At 38.6% G+C, this 25,020-nt stretch overlaps 2 protein-coding genes across 3 annotated transcripts; one reads left to right on the top strand and one right to left on the bottom strand.

Moving 5' to 3' along the window:
• The first annotated feature begins 6,397 nt into the window (after positions 1 to 6,397).
• Positions 6,398 to 23,953, top strand: LOC145785130 (solute carrier family 68 member 1-like). Its single transcript, XM_082596830.1, has 9 exons — positions 6,398 to 8,578; positions 15,646 to 15,966; positions 16,388 to 16,512; positions 17,341 to 17,512; positions 18,694 to 18,816; positions 19,512 to 19,666; positions 20,316 to 20,399; positions 20,691 to 20,786; positions 20,940 to 23,953. Exons 1-9 carry the CDS (start codon positions 8,438 to 8,440, stop codon positions 21,148 to 21,150), a joined length of 1,428 nt encoding a protein of 475 aa, XP_082452956.1. The 5' UTR covers positions 6,398 to 8,437; the 3' UTR covers positions 21,151 to 23,953.
• Positions 10,904 to 13,244, bottom strand: LOC145785131 (uncharacterized). 2 transcript variants are annotated; one of them, XM_082596831.1, is made up of 4 exons: positions 13,057 to 13,244; positions 11,960 to 12,079; positions 11,477 to 11,638; positions 10,904 to 11,332 (listed from the first exon to the last, which is right to left on the bottom strand). In XM_082596831.1, the coding sequence occupies exons 3-4, from the start codon at positions 11,619 to 11,621 to the stop codon at positions 11,124 to 11,126; spliced, it is 354 nt and encodes a 117-aa protein (XP_082452957.1). In that variant the 5' UTR covers positions 11,622 to 11,638; positions 11,960 to 12,079; positions 13,057 to 13,244; the 3' UTR covers positions 10,904 to 11,123. The 2 variants fall into 2 exon arrangements, with proteins under 2 accessions (XP_082452957.1, XP_082452958.1); XM_082596832.1 differs by having other exon boundaries at positions 12,556 to 13,239.
• Positions 23,954 to 25,020: the final 1,067 nt, after the last annotated feature.

Here is a 25,020-nt window from a genome sequence, read left to right as displayed (position 1 = left end):
GTCCGATTCGGTGAGTCCGATCCCTTAAAGGAGGATTGTTTTAATTTTTTTTTTAAATTATTGGGTACCGTAGCCTAATTATCATTGCCGTTTTAGGGTTAAGGGTTAGAGGTTAGGAACTCACCGAATCGGACTCACCGAATAGTAGCAGATCCTTGCAGCATTGTCATGAAAAATCATGTGGAGTGTGGACTTTAGGAGATGGGATTTCAAAATCATCTATGACATCTTGAATCACGTCACTTATGTGACTTGCGGTATGTGAATTTGTTAAGGCTTTACTCGAAGAACAACCCATAACTGATCAAAGTCTTCGGTGATGCAGTTTGCTGTAAGGCTGAAAAAAAAATTTTTACACTGTGATTTCCGTCGCATTACTTATTTAGTTTGCGAAAATTTTTCTGATGAAATAAAAATTGCTTTCACAAAACAAATACATATAGAATAACTTAACATTTGAAACACAAAAAGTATAAACAGCAAGTCAATCTTATTGAAAGGTATCATTTATTAAAAATAGTAATACTTATTATTAATTACCTGATAAAAGATGCATTAGCATTATTTGTCCAAATGTCTGTTGTAAAGCTCAAATTGCTTGCTTCTTTTACATTTTTTTGGATTTTAGTCAACACCTCAGCGTACATTTCAGGAATAACGTTGGTCATAAAATACTTTCTGGAGGGCAGTTCATAATTCGGTTTAAGTAGTTTCATGAGTCTTGCAAAACCAACATCTTCAAGTACGGTACTTCAACAATTGAAAAAGGCTGTGAATCGATTGCGATCATTTCACCAATAGCAATATGAATTTTTGTGGCTTGAGAGCTGTTTATATCCCAAATCTTTTTAAATTTGTATGTTTCTTCCAAAGTTTTTTGTGAATTTGAATGGCCAGAGGATGATGCTTTTGAATCAGGTTTAGTCTTCTTGGGAGCTGTAACTGCAACATAATTACTTAGAGTGCGCTTCTGGGCCACTTGTTTTGCTAGTAATTCTTTTTGTTCATCCAATTGTTTTTGATGTTGCGTCCGAAGATGTTTCATCATGTTACTGGTAGTAAAAGCTTTTTCATCTTTACCCCCTCGTGACAAAACTTTGCTGCAGATATTACTGGTGACTTCAGCTTGGTCATTATAATATCATTGCATTTAAAAAAATGCCAAACAATGCTTTTGGCTTGTCCTTTGTGGGACATTACAGTCTACACTTTAAACTTTTAAAGCATGTAATAACTTTTTGAAATATAAATAAAAAAAATATTTGGTTCTGAAATCGTTCACAATGTTTAAAAACAATGACAACTTCTAACTGTACACGATGTCATTTTTCTTCTTGCTGCTCTAAAAATGTCTGCATTAAGGTATATTCTACAGATCAAAGAAAACTCCCTAATTTATTTGCCGACTAGAGCTGGGCGATATTGGTAAAATCATTTCGATCGGATATTACAGAAAATAAAACAATATTATCAAACTTTCGATATTTTACGGTGAATTGCAATCCACGGTTTTAATTAAAGAGGCAAATCTTCTGCGGTTTCCCCGAGTAATGAAAAGAACACTAATTCAAAAGCGTTTTGAACCTTTCAGACAGTTGCTCACATTTTTTTGCAGTTTATACTCCCTCGCTTTTTCTCTTCTTGCTTTTAGCGCCTCGCATACTGCAAGCGGCACTAAAATAATAACTATTATTACGTAATAATCCATTTCTCTTTTGATTTCAGTTGTGTAATCATTCAACTTTTATATTTTATCTGGTCTGATTTTCTCCTTGAACATTTGTCGTCATTTCAAAGAAAGAAAGTATTTTGATTTGGTGCCTACTAAACAAGAGTTTACAAAATGGCGGACAATCGTCATAATTTAGACTACTGCTCTCCGAATGCTCGTTGATGCTGATGCGGTTGTTCAATGAAGCTGTTCTTTGATCGGTATTTCCACACGCTCGCGCTACTTTTGATTATGAAACTTTGATAAAAAATTGGCAATTTTTTTCGATGCCAATTCTCCAAAAATTGCCGATACCCTCCGATTCCGATTAATCGACACATTCTTACTCACATTGGTAATTATTGGAAGACTGCTATTGATTGTTTTACTCAGTGGTTCCCAACCAGGGTGCCGCGGCACTCTTGGCTGCCATTTACAATACTCTGGGGTGCCGCGAACTTAGGGATACACAAACTATTTTTCAAGTTCATTTTCTACCTGCCTTCAATTTTTCGGAAGCGAAAAACAAACTATTAAATCCATTGATTTGTAGAAGAAACTTAGAACAAATTTCACACTGACTTCGAAATAAATAAACCTTATATTGATTTCTGAAGGTGTTATTATTTGTTGGCTTTCCTGAAGACACAACAAGCAAACTTTTCTCCACATTGCATGAGAGCTGAACGTCAAGCAAAGAAACTAAGCTAAGAATACCATTTTTTAAATCTTTGAAAAGAAACAACTAAGGTATGTTCCAACAATCTGCTGTATTCGAGGTGAAAGATCGTTGGCCTGCCATGGGGTGCCACAAAATAATTTTCTTTTCTACAGGGTACTGTAAGCCTAAAAAGGTTGAGAACCACTGGTTTTAATGTTTGATCTCTTGCTTTAGTTGTATGGTATGCAGCCCATGAAGGAGGAGTACCGGTACTGTAAATCTGTAATCTTCTTCCCTTTGCATTGTAGTAAGTGCTGACAGCATCCAGTCATCTTCTGTACTGTTTTGTTGTTGGAATACCAGTTGAATGTTCTCTTTAAATGATAGCCTACTTCAAAGTCATGCATAGTGTATTGGGGCAGAGGCGGATTCAGAACGTAATTTATGGATGAGCCGAGGAAATATCTTGGTTGGCCTTCACCAATAATGCCACGGCGGGCCAGCAATCAGCATACAAAAACTTAGTGTTACCGGAGATTCTACACAAGGTGGAGTTTCCTAGGTTTCGAGTTAAAAAAGTTGATTATGTTATCATAATCCGAACTGTCAATGAGTTGTCTTTCAAAAGACAAAAGTGTCAAGTTGTTAAGGTGTCCAGTCAGCATGGATGATCTCAAGCGCGTTTGGATCCTGTTTGTTGCGGAGAAAAGTCTCTCAACGCTGCAGGACGTGTAAGGCAGTGTTATGATGGTCTTAAAACACTGTTCATGTTCAGGAAAATGTCAGCAGGGCAGCTGTCCAGTACTTCCATTAATGTAGGAAAGTTTTCCCGATGCATTTTCCGTCTGGTGTGTTGAATGAATACAGCATGTTCAGCATCTGCGATTTCAATGTCATACAGTGCACACAGACCATTTACAATGTTTTTATATGTTTTGCCAAAAGTGGCAGGTCCAGGTGCAAAAGTGGCCGCTGCTCTCATTAATCCATACGTGTCGTCCATAAAACGGCAGTTTAACTCTGTTATCTGCCTGTCAAGAATACAGTTCCACAGTCTACAGCACCCTTAAATCTTCATTGCTCTTGACAGCCGACATTTTTCCCAACGTTGTGGTGGCATTGTTGTTGTATATATATACCTAAAGAAATATTATAATATCAAATTTGCCTGAACCATAATATGCAATTAAGTTTTCAAATTTGCTACGTACCTTTTGACCAGGCTTTTGACAAACAAATTGTAGCAAGGAAGATAGTAGTACAGCTCTGCAGACCTAACATAAGTGCCCAAAAGTGCAAAAATTCGGCTTATTCGGACAGACTAAATGAAAGAAGAATCTAATTTTTGTATTCCCTACAGGGAATAGTGTAGTTGAATTTCTCTTTGGGACTGACCAATCTCAATGTTTCCTGAAAACTGACTGACTGCTTAACAATCCTACTTATAAAACTCAAAAATTAATCCGTTTGGTGCAAATGCAATTCAAAACTAAATTCGCATCCCTTACACAGCCCAGGTTACTGTAAACTTGCCTCCTGCTTTCACGTATTGGCATGTAGCCTACACAAAAACGGTCATTTTATAAATATGGTTTTAGTGTTTTGGCCAACTGTTTCTTAAGTTTTGGGTTAAAACTGATGCTTCCAATCGATTTTTCAGGCCAATTACCGTACCCCCAAACAAGTACTGGTATGCCATGTTAAAAAAATATAACAATTTTTCTACATCCCCTGTACAGCCATCACCCAAATTTGCACAAAACAGCCTTAAGATGTGCATAACTGACCTTACTATAGGTATTGTGTATAATTGTACTGTGCTATTCTCGCAACAGACGAGATAAAAGTTTTCTCTCTCTCTCACGGCTATGTTCCTGAATTGATTGGAATTGCATATCAAAAATGTCTACCCAAATTTGCACAAAACAGCCTTAAAACATGCATAACTGACCTTACTATAGGGGCATTCTTAGTGTAGTGTACCAGGAAAATGGCAAAAGTTAACCCAACCTCTCAGATTTTCCTGAAATTTGGTACAGTTGTAGAACTTTTTATGCTGATTCCAAAAATGTAATTTTTTTGAAAATTGATCTATGGAGTACGAAGTTACGGGTCGTTGAAATTTCCCACTTTTTGCAGATAATTGGCAACGAAAAACACATAAAAATCATTATGAATATAACTTTGAAAAATATATTACCATTATAGTAGTTACAGAAGCATTTTTCTTTCTAAAAGTGATTTAGTATAATGTTGTGTCAAAATATTATCATACAAAACTGATCTTACTTTTTGCTTTTCACAATTTCAAAGGGGTTAGTTAAAACCAATTTTTGTAACCAGTCATGCGTAACGCAAAATTCAAACCCCTGTATATTCTGGTGCATAGCAGCTATCTTGTCACATGATACCTCATTTGTTTCGCCTTGATGAGAAGAATACAATCTTAAAATATCTCCATGACTTATTTTTCCTTATCCAAAAAAATGGGTGAAATGTCGGAGCTGGTGTACAAGTCCCCCCCCCCTCCCCTTGGCAACTCATGACAAAGACAGGACGCAACCAAATATATAGGGTGAAACTACTTTCATACCTTTGCTTTACTGTTCACACACTTCAACCCACATGTTTTGGTCAATTCCTCTTTGTCATGAGTTACCAAGGGGGGGGGGGGGGGACTTGTATACCAGCTCCGAAATGTCCATTACATAACAAAAGTGTTTTACAGAGTCAATATCTCACTCCTTTTATCAACCGAGCAAAAAATTCATATTTCTGTACATTTGATGTGATAACATAATCCCCTAAGATCTCTAAAAAGGAAGAATGTTATCTAATAATTCAACATGCATCCGTATATCCTACCCAGCACTAAACGGTCAGCGTAAACACAGCAAGCACACAAAATTGTACACTTTCATCAAAGGAAAAAGAGTTTCTGCTCACACTCAGCACTGTTTCAAATTGTGCTTTATATAAACTACACAGCTACATTGTCATTTGTACTTACAGAAAAGTAATGTTAATTAAGCCTTGACATCATGATTTATTTTGGAAAGACAACCATTTTGTGTGTAATTTTTCTTTGCATCCAGCTGAAAGGTGATATTGCCCTCGAGTGGTAGCAAGCGTGGGAACATCAATCATGCACAGAACATGCTGGAAGGGAACCCAGCAAACATCTTCATGTTGTGGCCAATGAAATGATCGAGAAGGACCATTTGGGTGCATGCACTCAACTAAGGCGTCATCGTTTATTCCGTCAACTTTTTTCACAACACCAATGTACCATTTTTGGTCATACACAATGCAAACAAATTGACCTTCCGCTATTTGCAGTGGTGAAGATATAGTTGAATCTGATTGTGATGTTGTCACCAAAGCAAATTGTGCATCACTGCTTACTCTTTTCATCCCTAATCTCCCAGAGTTGAGTGGCTTGAAGTAGTGGAATCCACGAATTTTTGTTTTCATTATCGTTGTTCTTGGTGCTGTCACATTCCTCCTGCAGTTTTGCATCATCAAAATTTAGCGCATTAGATATTTTTGCACGAAATGAATGATTAATTAGGTCTAGTTTTCTCTTGCCATATTTTATTTTACTAGCTGAAGGAATACTGTGTAATTTGATTGGTGACTCTCCAATTTGTTGCAAAGTTTCATTGATATTGTTAAATGATTCATTAGAATTTACGCTGCATTTGATTTCATCGATTTCGCTATCAGTGGAACTGGAAACTTCATTGAATGTGTTCTCGGCAGTTTGCTCTATGGCTTCTAGAATCTTTGCTTTGCAATTGATGCATATTTTATTTCCTGGAGCAACATTCAAATGACTGAGTCGAGATTTGATGGCATAATAAAATTCCAAAGATCGGAATGGCCCGATTCGGTGAGTCCGATTCGGTGAGTCCGATCCCTTAACGGGGGATTTTTTCAATTTTTTTTTTTAATTATCGGGTATCGTGGCCTAATTATCATTGCCGTTTTAGGGTTAGGGGTTAGGAGTTAGGGTTAGGGGTTAGAGGTTAGGAACTCACCGAATCAGACTCACCGAATCGGACTTACCGAATCGGACTCACCGAATAGTAGCAGACCCTAATAAAATTCCAAAGATATAGGACGCAAACTTTTATTCTTGATAGGTTTTCTGTGAATGTGAAATGGATCACAACATTTTGTTTTTAGAGCTGAATAACGGTCAAGATAACTGTACTTGTGGAAAATACAAATACAACGCAGAAAACATTCCGATCCTGTTTCTGCCGCAACACGAATATTCAGTAGCTCTCTCTCATCGATAGGCAAATCGTCCATAGCTAATACACCCTGCTTTTGTGTAGCATATGACTTCTTGTGACATTCTGTGTTTAGTAGGGCACCAACACTACAAGTCTCCATCTTCAGTGTGTAGTTTAAGTTATTTTACAGCTAGAGTACTCTTACAATCAATAGGTTACATACACTTTTTAAGAAAAATCTGCAAAAATATTTTTTTATTTCTATTCATCATAGCTTGAAAACAAAGAAATAAGTCATGGCAACATTTAAAACAAAGCAACTCCTCAACAAGACCTTTCATTTGAGCCATTACTCAACTTTCTAGCTGCTATGCACTGGATGCTATATGCTTTCGAAGTTAGTGTTACGCATGAATGCACACACTCTCACCCCTGGACTGAGACCCCCGTAATTAACCCATTCGAAGATTAAAAGTGTCAAAACGGCTGAAAACCTCTTAAACATAACTTGGAGCATTATTATGCCAAGTTTCATGACAACACCACTTAATACAAGAAAGATATTCCATATTTTGCAATAATGTTCATAAAAAATAATGTACGTTCCGCTTCAGTAGTTACAAAACCACTAAATTTTGAAAGTCCGTAACTTCGTCATTTATTGACTAATTTCAAAAAAAAAATTGTGTTGGAATCAGCGTTGTTTACTCTACAAGCACACAAAATTTCAGGAACATCTGAGAGATTGGGTTAAATGGCCTGGATCACTTGACAGAGAATGACCCTATAGGTATTGTGTATAATTGTACCCTGCTATTCTTGCAACAGACAAAATAAAAGTTTTCTCCCTCTTGGCTATGTTCCTGAATTGATTGTAGGAAGCTTCAAAGACATTATTGTCCAAAAGAAATGTTAAAAAGACATTATTAAAAGTAATTAAAAACTATTGTCTTATGTTGTACCCATGGCGATCTGTATACACAGGCCTTGACAACGTACGAACTGGATGGCTGACTGAGGGCCGATGTATTTTCAATTTTGAAGTTCAAGCTACATTCACTTCATATTCCTTTTAAATGATAATTTAAACAATTTAAATTGCCAAAGTGTGATCACTGAATCCCAAATCACTGCAAAACTCCTAAAATTATGTTGACAAAATGACAATATTTTCCGAAATACTGGTGTTTTCCAGCTTTTTGGATTTCCAGTACAAGTGCTAAAATCTATTCCGTTATTTGAATGGTAAAAACAGCACAAAAGCAACTCAAACTCTCACAAAATATAGACAAAGACTCTATTTATCAACTAATACTCAAACTATCAACTTATACTCGCGATTTTAGCTACTAACAGATCGGCCTTCAGTCAAATTTTAAGCTGCACGTTGCCATGGCCTGTGTATAAAGGTCGCCATGGTTGTACCGTACCGGTATATATACACGACTGTTTTTTTATGTTATGCTCTCTGTAGTTTCTCTTCTGGAAGTTAATTTATTGTATGTTATCAGATATTATTAATTGTTATTAGTTATGAAAGTGTACTGGTATATGTTAACCTAATTTGACAGCAACTACATTATTTATATCAGAAAAATGAAATAGCACAGTCTCGGTGCTTGTAACATGTAATACATTAGGCTATTATTATTATATATACTGATTGTTATTTTTCTGTACCTGTAAATGTATGACAGTGACAATGTTGCAATTTTATTTTCTGTAGTAATCACGATTGTTTTGACATTTTGCAGTAACTGCACCTCACCAATTTCAACAAAGTTGGTGGATCATTTATGTGTTTGAGCTAAATATAAGCAAGTAATGGGTTTGAACAAAAATGCTGTTGCTTTTGCTTGTACTACATTGGCATCATGTTTGATGAATTCTGTTTTTTTCTTTTATTATATTAAACTCTTTTTGGACGTGTACAAACTAGAAGAATGGTGGTTTCAATTTGCTCAGGTAAGTGTTCTGCAGCGTTTATAAGTTGTGAGTGCAGACGTGTAACGACATGCAAGATATTATACTATGTTCAAATTGTGGTGTCAGTTGAATTAAGTGCCGCACCGCTACACTTAAGTGATTTTACTGTAATATATAACCACCAAATTTTGCAATCCCATAATAACTGCGGCAAAGGCCACAATACCACGTGGCCATCGAACCAGTTATACACCATGCTGGGACTCTGAGTGTGAAGCTCTCTATCGCTCATACCTAGCCGCCACAAGTGGTGCTGCTTCTAACACCGTCGCCACTAGACTACTTGAGCGGCTGGACACAAAGAAGCTTGAGCGATGGAATGAAGCTGTCCAAACCATCGACTTCTCACACTCAAGCCGCAAAGCATGGAGCATCATCAATAACCTCACTGGGCGCTCAGCAAACTCCCCTCGTCAGTGCCTCGTTTCTGCTAATGCCATCGCTTCCCAGCTAGTGCAGAACGGGGTCTACAAGACAAAGGACCGCAAGGCATCCCGCCTTGTTGCCAAGGAAGTATCTGCCCTGTGGCGAGTGGAAACACTACAAGAAGAAACAATCTCTGGAGACTTCACTCCAGAGGAATTCGCCACTGCCCTCCGCCTAGTGAAACCACACAAGTCTCCAGGGCCGGGTAAGATCTGCCCTGAGCTTGTGCTCCATGCTGGCCATGCCCTAAAGTCCTGGTTACGTAGATTCCCCTCTTCCTGCCTGCACCACCTCACAATCCCAAAAATCTGGAGAAGAGTTTTAGTAGTTGCGATCCCTAAGCCTCACAAGCCACCAGAGGACCCAAGGAGTTATCGTCCGATGTCCCTCCTCTGTGTTTCTTTTAAGATCCTCGAAAGACTGATCTATGCCCGCGTCAACCCAATCATCAACCCGCTCCTTCCAAAAGAGCAAGCTGGGTTTCGGCGCGGAAAATCCACCGTAGATCAGGTCACACTCTTAACCCAAGACATTGAGGATTGCTTTGAGGCAAAAAAGAAGGCCGGCGCTGTCTTTCTAGATCTCACACTCTGCCTATGACACCGTATGGCATCGCGGCCTTACTTTCAAGCTGCTTCGCCTGCTTCCTGACCGACATATGATCATGGAACTTGTCAGGAACCGAAGCTTCACCCTCACCACCGGTAGCTCACGGCGAAGCAGACTGAGACGCCTGAAAAACGGCGTCCCACAGGGATCGGTCCTGGCTCCACTTCTTTTCAACATCTACACCCACGACCTGCCAACTACGGTCTCTGCAAAATACGCTTATACGGACGCGGACGACCTGGCAATTCTCCACTCCACAAAGTCGTGTGAAAATCTAGAAGACACCTTAAAGTGCAACTGCACAATTGAATTAACATAGGCTAGAATCCATTGCCAAGACATCTGGAACCTGTTGAATAACTCACTTCCTTACAATTGAGGCCCACAGTCGAGAAACCGACCCTTTTCTCACGCTCTCTAGCGCTTCTCTCTCACGCTACCTGGAAGTAGCAAACTCGTCAACGCCACCTAGCGATATGACGTCAGTTGGAGTCGAGACCAAACTAGCTGAGATAGGCTTGGTTGCTACTGAATGCGCAAATTTATAAGGCATCCATAGTGAAGACGCATCTTTCAGCCAGCATTATACAAATTTAGTTGTTCATGCTTGTGTGCCAGGAGTGGTTTGCGAAGCCCATCGCCGAAGGCTAGTTTCGTAGATTACAACAGCCAAACTTGGTTATATCGAAAATATGTTGTATTGTACGGTATTGCAGGACATAGTAGCCTACAGTCGACTATCATGCGATAACGCTTTAGCATTCATTGGGACTGTCTTCGGCGGTGTTGACATCTCCGTTCTTTAAAAATAATCTAGATGAAGCTAAAAAAAGACCAGAATAAGCCAAATTGAAGCAGAAATAAAGTAAAAGAATAAACCAACATACAATTACTGATGATAAATCGCATTGCGACACACAAATCGAAAACAAACCAAACCAAAAAACACCAAATCGAAAAATAAAAATAAACGAAACGGTTGCAATAAACCAGGTTAAACCAAGACTAAAATGTTAACACTGGTCTTTGGAACCCAGCATAGTTTCCATCGTCACTGGGATACTTTCTGCGGATAAATGACACAATGCAGGATGGCAGCACGACTCTGTTGGATTTGCCCAGAACTTCTCCACCAACAGCCACTCCAGCACCTGCCTATAGGCGTTAGGCGACCAGCCTGAATTGCCTGGGAAATGTAACAGCAAGTCGTTTAATAATGAATGGAACAATTATGCAACCAGCTCTTGAAAGGCTGTTGAACAATGAACAGTAAACAAGCTCAAGTGAACTCACTCATAAGAAAAAGAGATGTCAATAGAAATGTAAACCTAATAGCCTACAAGGCGATGAAGGAATATACTTCATATACTGGTTCCACCCATATGCAAATGGATATGTTTTAAGAGCATACTAGATATGCCGGTTATAACATGCAATTGTTACACTACTAAGGTAACTCTACAATACTCCACCAATCTTTTTGACTATTTTATTTCAAATATTGCTGCCCTTCAATTGTTGTGTCCCACGACTTCTCGGATAGTTCATATTCAGATGACAGATAGAAAAATGAAGAATGAGCAGATGCATCTCTATTTTTAAGTGGGGTAGAAGATGCAACTGGCTTAACCGGACTGGAAAGCAACATTGTTTCAGTGTTCGTGCCCACGGTATTTCGCCCAAACCACGTTTGGGTACCTGTTGAGAACTAATGCTGTAGTAGTGGCACAATAGACTGTTATGAGTAGTTGTAAATAAGCAAAAAGAAACATTTTAACATTGACTGCAGAATCAAACTTTAAAAAAAGATAGCAGATAAGCACTTATTGATAGGTGACTCACCAACAGATCGCTTTGTAGTCTGCTCCTGTTTTAATGAAACCTGACAAGCCTTGGATTGGAAAGATGCTGTTTCACACCGGGTGGAAACATCCGAATGACTCACTTGAAAACTCGCAGCTAACCATTTGTTTGTCAACATCCGCATTCCGCAACCTCCAATACCTAATATGTATTGTAAAGTACACTTTGCTTTATTAACAACCATTGAAGATTATAACGTTTTGAAATTGGTACCATGCCAGTATTAGATGCACTTGAATTGTACATAAGAGATTAATGCAACAGCATTATGCGGTGATTTTGACTACTGGGTAATTTACAAAAAAAGAATGAAATATGGTAGAACGATAAACCCTTCGGCCACCACCAGAGATAAAGGAGGAGGACGTCACCCCTAACTTAATACAAGCAGCACATTAAATTGAACCTGTAGCCTATATTAATTATGTTGGTTCATCAATTCAACAATGCAAGGCTACATACTGTCATCTGATCATGCATAGCAACGTCAATGGAATCTTCAGCAGCAGTCGGCACAGCTTGTTGAGATGCAGTGGTTTTACTTTTCTTGGTCGAACCCGCACCCATTTCATCATTCATGGCCTACAAAAAATTGACAATTAATATCAGATTACTGTATGTCTCACACACCTCCTGAACACATATAAAGACCTGGGTAGCACAATTGTAGTTTGAGCAACATTGAATTATGATCAGATTATGAATCCCACTAGCTACATTCTGTAAAAGTTAGGAAAGAAAACAATCTGGGCATCAAATTTATATAAAAAATTGCTAAGCCACATATTCTGAGCCAAAATTTGTTAATCCCAATTGAGAGATAAAAGGTGTTATGTCAAAGTAAGTACCGTAAGCAACACAGTAAGTTTTGCAACCTTGCTGGTTTGCAAGGTTGTGATCTGTTGTAATTAGACTATAAGAGTGGTACCGGTATTACATAATCTACTTAATAGTTTTGAGCAGATGGCACATTGTATGTTCATAAAATTTAAAACAAGTAGGCCTAAAAACATTACATAGGATATGCAGCCTATAGCTTCTATTGTGTAACTACAAACCTTCACAATTGTCCGCTTTTGCATTCGATGATCTCTATCCAGCTTAGATGCAGTAGCATCAGACGTACCGGTAGCAGAAGTACATTTTATGGTGGGAACAGCAGATTTCTTCAGAATGTAACGTTTGCAAAATCCCATATTAACTTCAAAATAATTTTCAAAATCCTGCTCAAGAAAGTGATTTGAGCAGATAACACTGGTAGGGAAGGGTCCATTCCATTTGCGGACTTGATGAGCAAACTTGCACCAGTTAATTTGCAAACGTTAATTGTTAGGGAAGGCAAAAAATGTCACCTTTGCACCAGAAACAAATTTTGTGTGATAGATAGAGCAAATTTTCACCATTTTAAATGTTTGGCTCAGAAGTACAATAATCTAAGAAACGAAGTTGCAAGAGAAATGTTTTGTTTTAAAAGTTTTATATATTTGAACTAAAGACTTGAAGCTTACAAGAATGTCACATAACATTGGTTAAGATGTACCGTACGGTCCGTACCTTACCTTGCATGGCCTATGACAGCTTTGGTCTGTCCCTTCACCAACAATTTCAATGGATAAGTCAACAGACCTGGCTTATTTTTTTCAAACTCGAGATTGCAAAGAGCCTATACTACCTGTCTTCACATAAAAAGCACGTACAACAAGATTGAAGCAGCAAAAAAAAACTTCCTTCCTCTAGGTCTAGGACAAACACAACTAGCTAAACTAAAACTAGTAAAAGACTTGTAAAACCAGTTGTCGCTTCGATCTGACTGACTCCAACTGACGTCATAATCCGCGTGTTGCGCAATGCTGGCGGAACGTGGCCAAAAATACAAGCGCGTGGAAAACCATAGTTTTGATAATTTTTATTGAGATAATTATAGCCTTAAAAAGTAAGGGCGAGGTTGGTATTTATAGATTGAAACATGCTCTTTCAGATAAAGTGCGGTCAAAGTCATCGTGCAGTAGCACTTTAAGCCAGGACATGAAAACTCTCTTAGCGTATCTCCAGAACTGGCGACTGAAACTCAGTGAAACCAAAACTGTGGCAGCAGCTTTTCACCTCCACAATCGGGAAGCTGATCGTGAGCTACACGTCCAGAACAACGGAAAATCTCTGTCCTTCTGCCCCGAACCAATATATCTTGGGGTGACACTGGACAGATCGCTCACATACCGCCACCATTTAGTGTCACTGCGCAAGAAACTCACATCCTGCGCTGCGCTACTCAAGCGCCTGACAGGTTCTAGCTGGGGGGCGAGGGCTGACACTTTGCGTATAGCAGCCTTAGCCCTTGTCTACTCTTCAGCAGAGTATTGTGCACCTGTTTGGTGTCGCAGTGCTCACTGCTACAACATCGACACTGCCATAAACAGCGCTCTGTGCACAGTGACTGGATGCCTGCGTCCCACACCATTGGACAGTCTTCCCATTCTCGCTGGCATCCAACCTGCTGAGCTTCGTCGCAAAGAAGCCACTCTGTCCCTCGGTCGACGGGCACTGGAGCCTAACCACCTTCTCCACCACAAGATTTCTGCTCTCCCAAACAAGCACCCCCGTCGACTGAAATCAAGACACCCATTCGTGCCAGCCGCTCAACTTCTTCTCAACGAAGCTAATGTACAAGACATCTCTGCGGCTACTTGGGTGGACCATGAATGGAAGTCTAGCGCCACCAGACTCTATTCGTTCATCCCTGACGCCGACACACGCCCCATTGGCCTGGGTTTATTTTTTCGCTGAGACTTTTCGGTCATTTGTCCGAAATGACTTGAAAAAATTCGGTCATTTTTATTTATTTCGGTCATTTTTAGTCATTTTTGGTCATATATAGTCAATTGACTATATATTTTTTCGGACATTTTGACCGAATTGACTATATTTTTTTCGGTCATTTTGCTAAAAAATCGGTCAATGACCGATAAATGACCGAAAAAAAAACCCAGCATCGGCCTAACACTACCAAGACAGGCAGACGCCGACACACGCCCCATCGGCCTAACACTACCAAGACAGGCATGGGTGCGCCACAACCGTCTCCGTACGGCGTCGGGCTTTTCCGCTCAACCATGCACCAATGGAGAATGGCTTCTTCCTCCTGTGAATGTGGTGCCGAGGAACAGACCGCAGACCATATCATCAATGACTGTTCCATCTTCAAGCCACCTAACGGAGTGGAAGGTCTGCGTGTCATGGATGATGAAACCAAAGACTGGCTGCTCTGTAGTAGCCTTCCAGTGTAGTCCGGGAACATTGTGAATCTGGGGTGGTAAAAGGATAGACTCTCGGCCCCAGAGGCTCACACACGACGACGACGACCAAATATCCTTTAAAATACACTTTACTAAAACTATGAATAATTACAAGACATGTTTACAACCGAGTCGTTTAATTAAGCATTGTTGTGGGTTTGACACCTGTCGGAAGATGTTTTATTTTCTTATTTAGGCTACTAAGAATAACGTCTAAATCACCCAATGCTATGTTGAGGCAGCACCTAAATCCCCCGGGTCCTCAATGTAGCTGCCAATTAGGCATGCACATTGCACATATGTGTTGGCACCGACATGTTGTACTCTGCCTTTGCATTGGTTAGTATACAAAATAAGCTATGGCATATAATTTGTAAGGCAATAAGCTTGAAACTGTTCCTTGTTTCAAGGTTTTTAGACAATATAGACATGTTGTAAAGTCCAATGTTTTGTTGTCTTCATTTAAGCCTTTGGGGTTGAGCTGATGGCCCATTGTTTTACTACTCCTTAATTGACAGTGTTGTCCTGAACTACACATGGGGGTTACTGGAGCCAATTTTTGGTCTTATTGTCCAAGATCTGCCGTTCTTTTGCTTTGTCAGTTGAACTAGTATTGCACTGCTTGAAAGACAAGACAGATTGGATATCCTCAAATCTCACTCCAAAACTATTTCCTAAATTAATCATGTGTATCTGTATAGAAAGTGCTTGTGATGCACCGTACCGTAGTTTGCAAGTTTTCTACTTCTTTTATTTTGATTATTTTTTAATTCATGTCAAGAGTTGGTCAATATCGGGATAATATTTCCAAATTTAAACTTGACTAATTCTAAGTGAGTTTGAAATATTTTTCAGGTGGTATATATGATATGGAACGCCATCAATGATCCACTATTCGGGTATCTGCAAGACAATTCTAATTTGTTATACTTTCGTAGTCGACGAACAGCAATCTATTATGGAGCTCCACTTTGGGCTATAACATTTTTACTGCCATGGTTTCAATGGGCTGATTATTCAAAACCTGAAAATTCTTGGATTGTTGGCATACATCTCATAACAACTCTTTGTGCTTATGATGCGATGTTGACTTTTGTTCTGCTGGCACAGTGTGCGCTCTCAGCAGAAATATCCACAAGACATGAAGATCGCCTGCAACTTGTCAAATATCAGATGGTCAGTTTACAAAACAGTTTGTTTTATATATATATAAATATATATCTCATACAGTCCAATTTTATCAGTTGTTTTATTAGTAAAAAATGTTATTTTCACCACACTTCACAGTATATGACAACTACATTAGTTTGTTTGGGTTATGAATCTTCATCTTCAGACTGACAAAGCCTTTGAATAGAATTTTGATGCAGGACCAATGCCAATTAAGGAACATTTTTACTTCAGAAAGAAATTTGTAATTTCAGGGACTCACTTACACTATGCGTACTGGTAACTTGATTTGTAAAATTGTTTATTGGAAGCTTTTCTTAATATGCAAAAAAAATTTAAGCTTTAAAGGCCAACCATGTATTAATACTAGAAAAAGCGAAGCCAGGGTGATAAGTTAAATTACAGGTGATGTTTTATTGGTTCTTAGGTCGCCCATGTCATTGGAAGTTGCAGTGTCATGATGTCTACTTTTGTTTCAAATAACATGAAGAATCTTTTCAACTTGCAAATATACTGTGTTTGTGTTGCATGCGTTGCCTTTTTATGTATGAGGTAAGTTGCCAAGTTATTTTTCACTTATTTTATTGTGCACTTTGTTGGCAAAAGTGATGCTTTGCAATTTGCTAAAATTGGAACAAATGTGTAGCTTTGGAGCAAAATGGTTGGAATGCATGATTAATCTACTGAAAAAGCCTAGCCAAAAATGTAGAGTCAAGATACTAAACTGATGTTCAGCAAACATATCTGAGACTAAATTATCTTTCAATTTTATGAATACAGTAGTATATACTAAAGAATAAAGATAAAGACAGTTTAGTTTTTGAAACGTTTGCTGAACATGAGTTTAGTATATACATTTTGCGATCTTTATTTTTTTGATGTGTAGCTTATCTCAATAACTTGTGTTCAGTACACTATGTACTATGTAGGCTACCTATGGTGTTTTGTGGCAACAAGAAATTATGTCATGCTTTGCATGTGGCTCAACATTCCACCAAGTCATCATTTGAACCTTAGTAATATAATTAATTCTGAAACTCCAAAAGTAGCAAGAAATGTCAGAGTTGTGTATTAAATCAAGTATGAGCTATGTAGTACAGGAAGTTAAAATAATGTTTTTGTTGCTGCTGCTGCCATCATTGTATAATTCTGTGCCTTTAGTGGAAAGCTTCTGTATGATTTTAAACTGATTTACAAAATAAATTAAAGTTCTATGAGTTGATACTGGAGTGGATAGTTTATTTAGAATTGGCAGATAAAGGGGCTTTGAAATGTTTTGACAAGCAATATCAACAAAAATTGTATATAAATTAACCCTAAGCAGTTAATTTGTATGTACAAGTCACAAGTCAGCATTTCATTGTCAAAATTTTATTTAAGATATACTGGAGTACATGTGCGAACAAAATATGAAAGTGATGCTGCAGGCCCTGCTGAAAAACCGGCTAATCAAGAAACAGAGAAACTGAGTACCGCTTCAGCTTTTAAGCTCACTAAACAGATAATTGCCAACAAGAATTTCCTTTCATTTGTTCTCATGAACTTATTCCAAGTAAAAAGATTTTCTGGTGTTTGCTTTTAAATGCTTATAAGTGATATCAATTTTAGAGTACTAGCACTGGTATGTTTGTCACATGTAAATAACAAACAAATTCTAATCTGAAATGATTTAAGTCTTAATTGAGTTTGTGTTTATTGAATATGTTAGCTATTTTTTGTTAAATTCAAAAGCAAAAGTTTTGTATAAACAGTGTTGACTTCAGCAGTAGAACTATAGTATGCTGGTTGCAAGCTTCCTGTAAGTTTAATATGTAAAGTTCAGCAGTGCATATTCACAGTTCTCAGATCTTCTGCCAAAACGATTCTATGTGTAATTTTGTGTCAGTGACCAACGGCAAGGCAGTATCACAAAGCAAGTTTCCCCTGACCACATTGAAAACGGCTCAACAGTTTTTCTAGTTTTGCGTAAACAAGTGACCGTGTACTGCGGTGAAGCCATGACGTGTCTATATTTGTTGTCATTGGCCTCGTCTTTAGCTCGGTAACTTGGACTCGCGATGAGTAGTAGTTGAAAAAACTTGAGTCCCAAGATTAACATAATTTAGTCCCGGTACTAAGTGTGACCATTAACCTAACTTTATAAAAAAATGCTAACACTACATTGTTGTAGAGACCACTTCTGTTCACATGTATAACTTAGCCAAAACCATCCTACAGTATATGCACGAATTAACTACATGCAACAATCGCATTCCTCTACTAGGTTATGAAATGTTCATTGTTCATGCTGTACATAGCACATCATATGTAAAATTTTACTTATATATAATATATATCGTACTGGAAAATGTATATATAGGCTTAGCTTATAAATTATAAAACATGATGTAATTTTCCCTGCTTGGCTTTTTTACTTGGCATTGAGCATTTTTTGTTGTAATAATGGAATGTATTGTTTACTGTGCATGTTAAATGGTTATTTCACATGCTATGGACTTCAGTTGTGAAAAACTTGTCAGAACTGGCAAAGAAAAGTTTTTTATAAGCCACTGGAAAATTGACTATTTTAAAGTTGACATTGGAATACGATGAAATACATCAACAATATTTTTTTAAGTTAACATTCTAGCGAAGAACTTAATATATATATTAAGTTGTTTACTTACTTGAAGACGTTCATTTAATGGATTTTTGAAAATGTTTTATGAACTGAACCAAGTTGTTTCTTTGCAGGTTTTTCATGTAACATTCTGTTCAAACTTCCTCCTGATCTTTGCTGCGCATCTTCTTCCACCTGGTTCTGTGCCAGCTTGGGCAATGAGTTTATTGTATGGTTCATCATTTATTCTGCCCCAGGTAAGCTCCCTCTGTTGTTTGAAGTTATGTAGTTAAGTTATTGAGAAAACACTGCTTCTTGGTATTTTTTGCTATTGCTTGGCATTCAGAACAACCAATAAGCACAAAAGTCATTTACGTCAAGTCAACATTTCGTCCTCCACATCGATATGTGGTTTTGACTGGGTTGAACAACATTTTGTGTACAAAACGCAGCTCTCCCGATTGTTACAGAATGTACAATATACACCAACTGTGCCCAACACACCGAATCTAAACGACCAAACAAAATGACGTTATTCACTCAATCACATTCATATAGCAGTCACAAAATTATTTTCGATACACGACATTATGACGTAAAGCCCAAATGACGCGAGACTTAGTTGTTTCTCGTGTCTGATGTTTAGGTTGCGTGTTCAGAGGTACCGGTATCGCTAACGTCATTTCTAAATGATACGGTGTAGTATTTGCTAGTCGGTGTCATAGTGTTCGCGTTCTGTCGCTTACATCTTTTTCTAGACTACCACTGTTATGACAAACTATTAATTCCCGCTTTGGCCGCACTATTTATTGAGCAGAAGTACTCAGTATTCCATGTTTACTCCTGGTTCCGCTACTGACACAAACTGTCATCAAGTGACGTGATTACAGTTTATGGAGCTTTTCACATATTTGATGCTATGCAAAAATATTAAAAACGCTGTAAATTTCAGCTCACGATTCTTACCTGTTCTAACGTGATCAGTAAGTTTGGGACATACAGAGTCGTCATGACGTGCTTCTTCATTCAAATCGGCTTGGCATTGATTGTGTATTGGATTGGACTGACAGCACACTGGCTGGTGGCTTTGTTTTTCATCATAGATATGTAAGGTTTGGCCATCCTACTGTTACTGTTGTTTTATTGATACCCTGCATGAAATGAGTGCAAGCCTGATTAATGCGCAACTTCGCCGTTGCTGGCGTCGGCTCCTGTAGCATTTATTAGCTTTAGAATTGCCACAGTTATCCACGTGCGACGTAGAGTATATTTTGTGCTATATGGTAGTAAACTTCATTAAATTTCCTGTCACGCTCATACGACATTTTGACACGGCCGGTTTTAGATTTGCCAGTTGTTTTGTTATCGAAACTGAAGTAAGAAATTAGCGCTAAAGCAATATGATATCAGAAATCTTTTCTTATCAAGACTATTTTAATTAGAATAATAACAAAGCGCAGTGTGGTAGGTTGTTAAAATTTATTTTTATATTTTTGTATACTTTTACGTGGGCATTTAGAAGACCCGGGCACAATGGTCTTTTACTTAAAGTAGCTACTCTGTAAACAAAACTAAGAGCTCTTTAATTGTTCAATTTGGTAATGAGATACTTTCTGCTTTAAATGGGATTGCGATAATTGACCAACATAAAATCATTGCTATTTTTCTGCTTAAGCGTCTCAGTGGATCTTAGGAGAGCAATCTGCAATTAATTACTCCACTACAGACTGTACATGGAATTTGTTTTGTTTCATAGGACTTTACCTTCTGCTTGCTTTAGTCTCTTCAATATTATATTGTCGGACATCATTGATGAAGATATGCGAATCCACAATCGAAAGTAAGGCTACATGTTGTGCGGATGCCGTTATACATGTTAAGAGTGTGCAAATGTACCCGGTTTAAATGCATTAGAATTTCCCCGTCACGAGCCAGTCGTGTTTGGATCTCTTTTTAAAGACTCTATTCAAGTTTTAATGTAAAAAATAAACTTTGAAAGTTGTGTTGATTGAAGCCCAATTTAAATTTGTTTTTACTTTGAGAAGCACTTTATTTATTTCTAGGCTACAAATGTTTTAAGATTTGATATTTTTTATGTTTAGACTACTTGCAGCTTCTTTTTATTTATCAGATATCCTCACTCTTCCATGGTGTTTGGCACGAACGCTTTAATAACAAAACCAGCCAATTCATTTGCTCCCATGATTGGTGTAGCTATCCTAAACAGGTAGGCTTCTGTGCACTAAGTTCTTGTTTTGACCCTGTACCAGTAAAAAAAATTGTGATAAAAATTCAACACTAGTAAACAAAAATATCTGCGCAATGCAAGATAGAACAAAATTCGCATCAATAGTCATGTAATTCTCAATCTCTCATGCAGGTATGGATATGAGCACCTCAAGGACATCGACGCTTTGAAAAGTGCCGACCTTTCTGCTGAAGGTATAAGTGAGCTGGAAAGCCTTCACTCAGCCATGTTTCAAATGATCTGCTTTGTTCCAGTTATTGTTTCTGCCTGTCAAATATTTGTCTGGAGCTTTTACAAACTGCGTAACAGCCACTCCACCGAAGCGAAGTACATGGAGTCTTAAAAAGCAAATGTAGCACAATTGTTTTTTTTACTTCCTGTTTCTCATGAGGAAAACTCTTAGGTTGATTTCAACTGAAACAAAGAGATTTTTTTCTTCTGCAGTTGTCCTGTTATTTTTTGCAAATATTTACGTGCTAAGCTAAAGTTCGGCTCAACTGCATTCAGTTCACGCTACAGAACGATGCTGTTAATCGCGAAGCCCTAAGTTAATGCTATAAAGACTATTATTGTGTAAGATTTTCCCGTAAAAGTGTTGAGATTTTATGCGTATAGTTCCGCTAAGAGATAGACAGACATTCAATATCCAGTTGATAAAATCTGTCTTTTTACGTTGAATCACCGTTTGCAGACACATACGTTGAATCAACGTCAAAAATAGTTTTTTTTTCTGGCTATCTTGTCTTATTGTTTTTCGTTGTAAAAAGATGCCCAACTTTTCTTAGATGTGGCTTATTCTGCTGTTTCATGTCTGAAAGTAGTAGTCTGAAACACACTGTCATATTTTTTAGTTTTTTTTAATATATTTTTAAAACAAGTTTTTAACTTGTTTGCTAATTCGTTTCAACAATGCTAGATCAACAGATTTTTTTTTAGTTATAGAAATACTTACAAATATGTGCATTTGTATAAATGTGGACCTTGTCAGAATCTATTTTGATGGAGGTGAAGTCGGTGTATACTTTATTATAGTACAATTTCTTTTAGCTGTATGTTCCCAACCAACTAATCAGTCCTTTTTCCAAGACGTTCAATCAGTGTGAAAGGGACTGATTGGTCGGCTGGTCAGTTCTTATGCTTTAGACAAGTCCGAATCGATCTGAAATTTAAACTTTTCTGAACGAATTTGTTGGAAACAAGCTGAAAAGCCGTAGAAATATACGCCCAAATTTGGACAAAACGATTCGAACAAGCATAACCTGATTTACAACATTGTGATTTATAACCTGATTTACAACAGTACCGCATATAAAGTATCGCTAGACTGGCTCAGTGTTGAGTGTGGCCGCCTTAAAAGCGGTAGGCATAGGCTCGATGCCCTGTCATGTCACACCAAAGACTCGTTAAAGTGGTACCGAAGCTTGTTTTCGCTTGGCACTTAAAAAAAGGAACAGCTGCAAGGTACTAATGTCCTTGGCTGCGCCTCCACACGGTTGCACCGATCCTGTCTTCTTTGTAAAGCGCTGAGGTGCAACGCATGTATGCGATGGATCGGATAATAGATAGCCTACAGCCAGAGGTGGGCACCCGCTACTTTTAAAGTAGCGCGCTACCCGCTACCGCTACTTGGGCCAAAGTAGCGCGCGCTACCGCTACCCGCTACCAATTTACAAAAGTAGCGCGCTACCCGCTACCGCTACTCGGGCCAAAGTAGCGCGCGCTACCGCTACTTCTTCCGCTACTTTTGTCTAAAATGACATTAGGAAACACTCAAGTCCCTATATAGTGACGCAAAAATAACCTTGAAAACGAATGTTATCATTCGTATGTTATTACGCTGTCATTTTAACGTCGTTATAGAAAACACATTCTAAGGGAAATTTATTGTTACTTATCTTTCAAAAACACGAGCATTTCAAAATGAGAGTCACTAAGTCCTGCCCGCTTTCACTTAAGCACATCTTTTCCGACAGAGAAAAGTCTCTCCACCGCAGCACTGGAAGGAATGGGGGTGTTGTATTTAATGAACAGATGTTTTAACTCGGTATTCGAAAAGCTCAAGGACTTGCTCTTGTCCGAAAAAAAAAGCGTCCACAATTGTTGCTTCCTTCTGCACCGACGTTTTCGGGATGGCGCAAACACTCCAAAAAATACATCCTCGAAGTCATGACTGGTGTTGGTGTCACTCTTCTCGGTATCAACCTGGCTTGATGTCTCCCGCAACAGTCGAATTACATCTGTCTTGACTTTTTCTCGCAGTGCGTCAGCATCATCCGTGGAAACGTAAGTTAGTGCAGAAATTGTAGCCACGACGTCTTGAAGGAGAGATGAAGACATGATGCCATAACGCATTTCATGTTGTTGAAGCACTTGTTGAATCGTTTCCTCACCCCTTCAAGGACTTTCACTTTCAACTCTTCACAGGTCACAAGATCACTGATCTCGGTCAACTTCTTCCCGCAAATTGTGATGGTTGGAAGCAAGACTCCGTAATATGCCTTGGACTCGCCCTGGAGAATGTTTAAAGCCTGGCAGATAGGCTTCATCACACGGAGATATTCCCCGAAGAAGTTGGCGTCAGCTAGAAAAGACCGAAACTTTGCAACCAAGCCGATTATATAGTTGCTTGACCATGCCAGTATGGCAAAAAAAGCAAGCATTTTTTTCAATTTAAATTAAAAGTAGCGGGTAGCGGGAGTGCGACTGAAAAAAAGTAGCGCCTCTCCCGCTACCGCTACTTTGGAATAAAAATAGCGCCGCTATTGCAGCCGCTACTCCAACTAAAAAGTAGCGCCGCTACCGCTACTTTTACCAAAAAAGTAGCGCGCTACTGCCCACCTCTGCCTACAGCAGTGGTTCTTAACCAGGGGGAGGGGTACTTAACCGGCAGTTCTTAACGGCGCAAAGCATTTGGTCATTGCTAAAGGGGGCGTGTCAAATAAAAGATTAAGAACCACTGGCCGACAGAGTTATATGAAAGCACACATTATTATTTTATTATTGCAAACTACACTTGCTGGCAGTTTTCAAGTTTTGTGCTTATCACAATTTTCGCTGGAGTTAGCTTTAAGCTAATGACGCTGTGTGACTCGATGGTGATTGTGTAATCGAAGGTGCGTTCATATTACAAGTAGATCAAGCAGATACTTGCATGACTTGTCGACGTTGCCAGTTTCAAAGGGACGTTCATGTATTTTTGAGCCAGGTGAAGGCTAGACTAGACCAATAGAGCTATGTAGCCTACATAAAAGAAAACGAAGCTTACAGCGTATTGCTGTTTTAATTTTCTTTCATATGTCACGTTATTTTGAACATAATTACATAAGTTAGATTAGCTTAGTGGCATAAGTGTCACTGCGAAGAAATCTAAGTCTTGCAATACCTTTGCGAAAAAGCAGCCGCTATTTGGCTGACCTGAAAGCGCGTTTTCAACTGCGCGGTGTGACAAAAATACATGTTTTCAAATATCGCAGCCTATGTGCCATAATTCCAAACTTGTAGTATGTAGTCTACTTGCACCTCTTGGGTGTAGTCAAAATTTTGTGTTCCACGCGGTGTGTCATATTTCGATTATTAAGTCTGGAGTTAATGATCAGGCTATTCAAACGTACATTAATAGAAAGAGGAAGTTTTTGGACATCGGCACAAAGGCTGAGCACCGGTCGGAACAGCAAACATACTGGCATTCACTAACTAGCCTAGGCCTACATTGATGCAGTCTTCTCGCAATGAGACTTTCCAATGAATGATGTGCGTGGAAGTATTGAAAGAATCGACGCAGATGAACCACGTGGTTAAATAAACAACAAATTGAACAGTATAAATGTCAAGATCCAAAAGAAGGTCTAATTTTTCACCTTGGCGATGCCTCAACCGCTTAAGAACTGGTATTGGCAGGTGTAAAACCTTGATGAGACAATGGGGGTATTCCATGGGGAGCACAAGTTGCAAATGCGGACAGGAGCAAACGATGCAACATCTACTCGAATGCCCTGACCTAAAAGCAAGGTGCTCTGCACAGGATTTGGCCGAGTTCAACGATAAAGCAATAGCCTGCGTGATGCTCTGGGCTACGGCCGTGTGACACACGATGAAGAAGAAGACCTTGTTTTAAACGCTTTTTGTGTCTTTTCGTTTACGACTCACACTTTGTATTGGACTAACTTCATCCATTCTACTTTTGTGTCGAAGCTAGAGCCGCTAAGTTTGATTT

Source organism: Aplidium turbinatum, chromosome 16, assembly GCF_918807975.1.
Source record: "Aplidium turbinatum chromosome 16, kaAplTurb1.1, whole genome shotgun sequence".
In the NCBI taxonomy this organism is placed as follows: Eukaryota; Metazoa; Chordata; class Ascidiacea; order Aplousobranchia; family Polyclinidae; genus Aplidium; species Aplidium turbinatum.
Note: the sequence above shows the minus strand (reverse complement) of the source record. Positions and strands in the feature narration are given on the sequence as shown.